General features: G+C 40.5%; 1 protein-coding gene across 2 annotated transcripts in view; it reads left to right on the top strand.

Annotated features, from left to right (window-relative positions):
• The window catches only part of LOC107666814 (SWI/SNF complex subunit SMARCC1-like), a 19,058-nt gene extending 14,149 nt beyond the window's left edge, over nucleotides 1-4,909 (top strand). Inside the window, exons 24-29 of one of the 2 annotated variants that reach the window (XM_016458270.1) lie at nucleotides 155-312; nucleotides 488-622; nucleotides 1,974-2,247; nucleotides 3,070-3,213; nucleotides 3,334-3,477; nucleotides 4,619-4,909. In XM_016458270.1, coding sequence (XP_016313756.1) covers nucleotides 155-312; nucleotides 488-622; nucleotides 1,974-2,247; nucleotides 3,070-3,213; nucleotides 3,334-3,431 — 809 coding nt within the window. In that variant the 3' untranslated portion in view covers nucleotides 3,432-3,477; nucleotides 4,619-4,909. Of the gene's footprint in view, nucleotides 1-154; nucleotides 313-487; nucleotides 623-1,973; nucleotides 2,248-3,069; nucleotides 3,214-3,333 lie in introns of both variants that reach the window. The other variant, XM_016458269.1, reaches the window with a different exon arrangement.
• The last annotated feature ends 3,665 nt before the right edge of the window (nucleotides 4,910-8,574 follow it).

Raw genomic sequence — 8,574 nt, 5'->3', positions numbered from 1 at the left:
CCCCCCCCCCCCCCCCGTTTTCTGCCTGTTTTGCAGAAAATCTATAAAGTGCCATGGAAATAAATGTTCTATATAATGTGAAATTTTTTTTTCTAATTATGCTCTAAAATGACTGTAAAAAGTCTGTACTTTTTTTTTTATTCTCATGTTCCAGAGAAAGACAAAGAGGAGGACATGGAGACCACAGAGGAAGGGAAAGAGGGTGAGGAAGAAAAGGAGGAAGGAAAGAAAAACCTTGAGTTGGATATCGGAGAGGGCAACATCGCCACCGCTGCCGCTGCTGCTCTGGCCTCTGCTGCCACCAAGGCAAAGGTAATGCAATGCTCAGACTTCAACAGGGACTGGGTTCAATGTTTATTGATTCTTTAACTTCCCTTGTTGGCACCAATAGTAACTGTGTGCTTTGTGCAGCTGTCTCCAATCAAAGTGTTTTTATCACCCTGGCAGCTAACTTGATTTCATGCACTGTTGTTTTTGTGTGTCTCAGCACCTGGCTGCAGTGGAAGAGAGGAAGATCAAATCTCTTGTGGCTCTGCTGGTAGAAACTCAGATGAAGAAGCTGGAGCTCAAACTCAGACACTTTGAGGAGCTGGAGACCATCATGGACCGTGAGAAAGAAGCAGTAAGTATTGAATCTGGATATCAAGAACAGGTCACCCTAAAATCCAAAATAATGCATTTTATATTCATTTTATTTATTTATAATTTTTTTTGCATTGTGGCTTTTTTGCTCACTGTAGTGAAAGTTATATTGTTGAATTATTTATTATCAATAAAATTATCTATCTATTATCATCATCATTATTCAGTTTTTGAAAAAAAAACTTAAATTTGTTTCTCTGCTCAGTAAAGTCAATGAATTTGTATTTTTTCCCCTCCATGCAGTGTTACAATAGCTACTAACTAGTTGTAGTATGAGGTTGTAATTTACACCTGCTTTGCTAGTGCTGTGCCTTGTTCTTATGTATCCTGTAGTCTTATGTCTGCACACCAGAGGCGCTGTCCACAAGAGACTTGGAGAGCTATACAAAATGCTTTAGCAAATCTAGCTGAAGATAGTAACCCAATTTAGCTGCTGTAAATAGTGCATGAAGGATGTGTCTTTATATAGCCCATCCCAGTGGTACTTTATTTCCTTCTAGTGTTTATAAATTCACTAAGTACAGCTTTGATTTTAGTTAAGCATGATGGGGACTTCTGCACAGGCTAGCACCACCCGCTCTTTCTTTAGAAAACGCAAAAAAAGGTTCGTTTCTGCAGTACTGATTTCTGCTCACAGGAACATTTTTGTGCCATTTTAGTGGCATGAATCGGGTTCACGCCATATTTGTGACGCATTCTTCTGGTGGACGTTTGCATAACTTCTGAAGCTACAGCATAAAGATGGCATGTGTAACCAGTATTGGCATGTCTGACTGGTCCACACTGGTTCCCAATATTAACTTTATTAATGTTATTATTATTGAATAATAAAGAAATTAATGTTTTTCTATTCTTTTTTTTTTTTTTTTGGTGGACAGAACATTCAAATGTGGTTTGAAGTTAATTTTTAATAAATGAACTAAATACAGTAATTTAGGTGGATTTTTTTTTTTTTCATTAAATGTTTTTTTTTTTTAGCTTGTTTTCCCCCATGCATCTCATGATAAGCACAATTTTTCAATGCCATGATGGACATAACCAGATGGCAAATTTCCAGTTTTCATTTTTCTAGTTCTACACTGATAGCTTTCTACCTTTTTTCACATTATGCACAAATTTATATTAAAGAACCAGCTGTAAATAGACCAGATGTTGACTGCACTGCCCAAATGAATAGATCCGATTAGAGTGCTTGCAAAATGCGTTCTAATGATTGGATTTGAAAAACAAATCGAAATTGTGTGCTGTTTTTAAAGCCTTAGTAATCAATTTAAACTTTCCCCCTTGCCCCATCAAGCTGAGTTGATTTAACAGGAGTTTTCCCTTTATAGCTGGAGCTCCAGAGGCAGCAGCTTTTGACAGAGCGACAGGCATTCCACATGGAGCAGTTGAAATATGCTGAGATGAAGGCTCGTCAGCAGATGGAACAGCAGGCAGCTGTGCAGCAGAATGCAGGAGGACATCACGGACCACCTCCACATGGCCCAACTCCGCACGGCCCACCTCCAGGCATGCACCCTGGACACCCAGGACATCCCGGGCACCCAGGCCCCGCATATCCCCCCATGCACCATCCCATGGGTCCCCACCATGCCCCTCAGACAGGTCAACACGCACCCTGATCTTCTGGTTTTGTGTTTGAGGTCTTCTTTTGGGTTGCTCCTTTTTGTACAAAACATTAATTCTAGGCTGCATTCTCAGAGCACACACACACAAAACCACCTGGAGAACAGCTTGAGCTCTTTTATGGAGCTTAACGCAGCTCTTTTTAATATCAAGCTGGTCCCGCAGTAGTCTGCATTTATGACAGTCGTGTTACATGATTTGACTGATTTGGACATTAAGTTTTTGCACCGCATGTTTGGAATGTGGCACAGTTATCGTTTTATCTCGATTATTGACTTTTTGTATCATTGGAAGCTGAAATGGAAACTAAAATTGCACATCCCTAATGAGTCTTAAAAAGGTTGTAAGTCTTAATTTGCCATTCCACAAATTAAGGCCTTAAATTGGCACTAAAAAGTTTATAAACTAATGGCATTAAATACTGCATGCACTGTGAAAAAAAAAATCGGTATTTGTTTGTTTTTCCAGTGGGAATATTTAAACATCCTTAAATCAAAATACGTTTACTTGAGATGAAAAATGAAGATATTTAACGAAATTAAGCGAGTTTGTGCTTAAAACAACAAATATCTGTCAATAGGATCAGAACAATAAACTTGTTTCCCTTTTAAAAATGCTAGTTTTTCTCTATTGGCAGATTTTTTTTTTCTCTTTTTTTTCTGTCCCCTTCCGTTTATTCCTTACATTTTCTTTACTTGGTCTTAAAAACCCGCAGAAACCCTGCTAATTCCTTTCCAAAAGCGAATATTCTGTAGCACATCAATACGTCTTTTTTCAAGTGTCTTTTGTTGCTTTGTTCAGGACCAATGGTTGGACCAGGCCAGCCCATGCCAGGTCAGCCTATGCCAGGCCGAATGATGCCTGGACCTCCCCCAGTTGGACCCCCACAGGGTGGCATGCTACCCATGATGGGCCCTCGACACCCTGGACCACCCAACGGCATGTGTGAGTATCCCTTCTATCGCTAGATCCTGTCCTCTTGTTCCTGTGCGTGGCACATTTGTCCTGGGCTCTATATATTTTTTCCGGCTGCGTTTTTAAAACAACATCATTGTCTCCTTATAGACCCAGGTCCACCTCCAACCGCACAGCCTGATGGGATGCCCCCTGGCCCAGTGGGACCTCCTGTATCTGCACCCCCTCCTCGTGCTGCTGAAAACTAAACTATTCCCCCCTGTCACCGCACACACGTACACATCCACACACACACACACAAATCCAGATTAATTCGGGACCCCCGCAGACCTGCTGTCGTCGCCCTCTGTAGTTTGGCCTTGCTGATGGGTGGGTCATCTCTAAATCCTCTCGATCGAGCTGAGCACTCACCTCCTCACCCGCAAACATTCACACGCTCAGGGCACAAAGTCAAGAGTGCTGCCGTTCCTGCGTCTCTTGGCTAGTAATAGCACTGGCTTCTGTTCTGTTTCTCTCCTCTTGTGTTTGTTTTCGAGAGCGTTAGACAGACTCCTGCGGAACTTCGCTGTCCGGCTCTTCCCTGTAATGTGACTGATGGAATCATATGTGTATATTGTGCTGATCCACGTAAGCTAAATGCTCTAAGATCGAAATCACACTGTAGCTACGAGCCGGTTCACAGCGTCCCGCCTCCTCTGGAGTCCTGTGGTGCGCAGAGAACCTTTCTACTGCCTTACTTGTTTGTGGTGCAGTATCCATTACAGCAGGGTTCCCAGTGGCTTCCTCGAGCTTCCTTTTAATATTTACATCCACATCTAGTTGATAAACTACCTCGCCGGTGCAATTGTAAGCAATCTGTGCACAGTGTGTGAAGCAGATTTGCTTTATGGTACTCTGCTTGGTCAGCCACGCTGTGACCCAGAGATCAATGAGAGATCGTAACTCACACCGCCACGAGTGCTCCGCTGTCCTAAATGCGTCCCGAGTACTGTAACACCAAACAAGAGCCCACCAAACTGCTGTTTTTAGAGATGTACCCACACAAGCATGAAACTTTGTTTGCTTCAGATGTACGAACACACACACACACACACACACACATTTAAAACCTCTGCAAATGGAGGTGTATATGGTATCACACTGAAGTGATGGAGGAACTTTGCTTATCTTAGGTGTAGCTGGCCTTTTGTGCTCCTCCCTTAGGTGCTGACAGAGTAGCTGCCCCGCCTTGCTCTACCTCTCTCACTTTACTACCTCTCTTCTCTCCTTCTCTCTTCCTGTTATGGCTGTTCTCTCTCTTTCTCTCTCTCTTTTCTTTGTGTGTGCCCATGTGACTGCTGCATTACTGCTGTGTGGAGGCTGTCGTCGTCCTCCTCCTCAGGTGAACCAAGCCCTCACTTCAACACGGCCCACCCCACTACCCACCCCACTACACTACACACACACACACACACACACAGACACACAGATACACGTGCATTTCCTCTTCCAAAACTTTCCAGGCTGTATATCACCGAAAAATGGGGTGAAACCCTGCCCTCCCCGATCTCCATATATATCTTTTATTGCTTTTTATTTTATGGTAATGTATTTTTAAGAAAATAAAGTTTGTGTAGACTCAGTTATCGCTGTTCTTGGAAGTTTGTAGCTTTCTCTTTTCAGTTTACCCGGCACATTGATACTGAGACCTGAACACTGTCTAAATAAAGTGGGTTTGTTTTTGTAAGACTGCTTTCTGTTTCAGTTCTAGCGATTCCTCTGGTTTATGTGTTTGGATTTTAAGAGTGGATGAATCTCTCAAAAATTCATAAAACATGACTTTTTAGGAGCTTTTTTTTTGGCGCAGTGATGCATTCATGCATTTATTTGCATGAGGGGAAGTCGTGGCCTAATGGTTAGAGAGTTGGATTCGTAACCCAAAGGTTGTGGGTTCGAGTCTCGTACCGGCAGGGATTGTAGGTGGGGAGAGTGAATGTACAGCGCTCTCTCCCACCTTCAATACCACGACTGAGGTGAGACCCTTGAGCAAGGCACCGAACCCCCAACTGCTCCCCGGGCGCCGCAGCACAAATGGCTGCCCACTGCTCCGGGTGTGTGTTCACGGTGTGTGTGTGTTCACTGCTGTGTGTGTGCACTTTGGATGGGTTAAATGCAGGGCACTAATTCCAAGTATGGGTCACCATACTTGGCCTCACGTCACGTCACTTATTTCTATTAAATCTCATTATAGTAGTATTATGGAAGCTTGTTTCCTCCCAGGATTAAAAAAAAATATATATATATATATATATATAAATCTTTTACTTTTTATCTCACAGTTCTGAGTTTATATCTCACAATCGTGACTTTTTTCCTCTCAATTCTCATAAAGTCGAAATTGCGAGATATGAGAAGAAAAAAAAATAAAATGATTCCTTTTTTGGTATTTTTAAAAAAAAAATTTAACAATTGCCCATCATTTGCTCCAAATGCACTTTGGCAAATATAAATTCTGCTCTGTGAGGAGGAAAAAACATGCAGGATTTATAACAACCTCATGTAATGTAATCTCTAACCCGGATAATCCGGCATGTAGAAGAGTTCACTAGCATATGGAGGGCTGGAACGTGTTAGACTGTGCCCGATAAGTAATGGGGGTTGTGTTTTCCCCCCCCTAAATATTGGCACTTTAAAATAATTACCCACTAGAGGCTGTGCATTAGTAGTTTTACCCCACAGGAAAGGGAAGTTCATGATTTCTAAATTTCTTAACTGAGGGAAAAACTAATGCACAACATTAAATGTATTGTAGCTTTTGTACAACGGTGGAAATGAGAAAAGACTGCTTTAATTAATAGTTTAAAAATAAAAAATTTATATTAAGTAATAGTTCATTAATTAGCCTGTTTGATACTTAGCAAATTAGCACAATGCAGAAAGTGATGTCACATGCTTCTGTCTGAAATGGACAGCAGCTTCTGTTTGGACTGTAGGATATTCTGATTGTTTATTTCTGAAGTATTAATACATTATTCTTAGTCTGAAAAAAGTCATTTTAAACCTAAATGATCAGTGGAGTCATTTGGGCTGAGAACAGCAATATTGATTATTTGAATTTGTGATATATAGTTTTGAACAACTACTACTACATGCATGGAGAATAGTTTGCCATTTATTAGATAACCCATTTAAAATGAGATTTTTTTTTTTCAAGGAAGGCTGATCATTCTCAGATAATGTAGCTTCAAAATAAGATGATTTAAACTGTTTTCTCATATATAGATTAGATTGTCACTTTGGTGTCTGAGCACCCCACTGCATCCATATGAAACATTTACAACTATTATTTATGTTTGGTGTAATGATACCAGATGAGGCCCAGGCCATAAAATCATTCTTGAGGCATACCTAAACGCCCAGTGATTTTGGGAGATATTAAACACCTCCTTCACTCAAATACAGACTGGTCTTGCTGCCCTTATGCGTTTGTATAGATAAGCACAAGGCCCTATTTTTTGTGACAAGGTTTGACTCCATCACTTTAAAACTCAGTCATTTTTCATTCTGCTGTGGGTGTCTGCATGAGAATAAAGGGCGGGAAATGGTGTTTTCAAAGAATGTTAAAGCTTATTAAATATGTTAGTTCAGATTAGTGGTAGGCTGATTAATAATTGTGCCTGCTGGCGTGATAACAGAAATGGTCATTCTGCTTGGTGTCAGAGAAATACAAGCAGCCTTGACGATACATTTTTTTGTTACGTTTTTTGCTCTCTCTCTCTCTCTCTCTCATCCAGAAAAAAACACATCATATAAAGGTTAGAAATTGATTTGCATTTGAGTGAGTGAAATAAGTATTTGATCCCCAAGCAAAACATGACTTAGTACTTGGTGCAGAAACCCTTCTTGGCAAGCACAGAGGTAAGACGTTTTTTGTAGTTGGTCACCAGGTTTGCACACATCTCAGGAGGGATTTTGGTCCACTCTTCTTTACAGGTCCTCTCTAAATCCTTAAGGTTTCTTGGCTGTCGTCTGGCAACTCGAAGTTTCGGCTCCCTCCACAGATTTTCTATAGGATTGAGGTCTGGAGACTGGCTAAGCCACTCCATGACCTTAATGTACTTCTTCTTGAGCCACTCCTTTGTTGCTTTGGCGGTATGATTTGGGTCATTGTAATCCTTGAAGATTTATCCATGACCCATCTTCAGTGTTCTGGCTGAGGTTCTCGTCCATTTGCCCCTCAATGCGGTGAAGTCGTCCTGTACCCTTAGCAGAAAACTTTGTTGCCTTGGCGGTATGTTTCGGGTCATTGTCATGCTGGAAGACCCATCCATGACCAATCTTCAGTGTTCTGGCTGAGGGAAGGAGGTTCTCGTCCAAGATTTTACAGTACATGGCCCCGTCCATTTGCCCCTCAATGCGATGAAGTTGTCCTGTTCCCTTAGCAGAAAAACAGCCCCTAAGCATAATGTTTCCACCTCCGTGCTTGACTGTAGGGATGGTGTTCTTGAGGTCATTGTCAGCATTTCGCTCCCTCCAAACACGGCGAGTCGAGTTAATGCCAAAGAGCTCAATTTTGATCTCATCTGACTACAGCACTTTCACCCAAGCCTTCTCTGAATCATTTAGATGTTCTTTGGCAAACTTTAAACGGGCCTGTACATGTGCCTTCTTGAGCAGGGGGACCTTGCGGGTGCTGCAGGATTTCATTCCATTGTGGCGTAGTGTGTTACCAATGTTTTGCTTGGTGACTGGTTTTGTATTTCTTTCTTTTTTCGAATAATTGCACCAACAGTTGTCTCCTTCTCACCAAGCTTCTTGCAGATCTACAATCTTGTCTCTGACATCCTTTGACAGCTCTTTGGTCTTGCCCATGGTGGTGGGAGAGGTTGGAATGGCAGATACAGATTGTGTGGACAGGTGTTAAAATCAGCAGGGGATCAAATAAATATTTTCCCCACTGTATATGTATTTATATCTATATATGTGTGTGTATGTGTATATATACTGTATATGTATATATATATATGTCTGTATATGTATGTATATATGTCTGTATATATATGTATATATGTCTGTATATATATGTATATATGTCTGTATATATATGTATATATGTCTGTATATATATGTATGTATGTCTGTATATATATATGTATGTGTATATGTATGTATATGTATATAAATGTATATGTATATATATGTATATATATATGCATATGTATATATATGTATATATATATGCATATGTATATATATGTATATATATGTATATATGTATGTGTATATATAAGTATATATAAATGTATGTGTATATATATGTATATATAAATGTATGTGTATGTATATGCATATATATGTATATGTATATATATGTATATATATGTGTGTGTGTGTGTGTGTGTGTGTGTGTGT

This window comes from Sinocyclocheilus anshuiensis, unplaced genomic scaffold, assembly GCF_001515605.1.
Source record: "Sinocyclocheilus anshuiensis isolate Anshui unplaced genomic scaffold, SAMN03320099.WGS_v1.1 scaffold267, whole genome shotgun sequence".
NCBI lineage: Eukaryota > Metazoa > Chordata > Actinopteri > Cypriniformes > Cyprinidae > Sinocyclocheilus > Sinocyclocheilus anshuiensis.
Note: the sequence above shows the minus strand (reverse complement) of the source record. Positions and strands in the feature narration are given on the sequence as shown.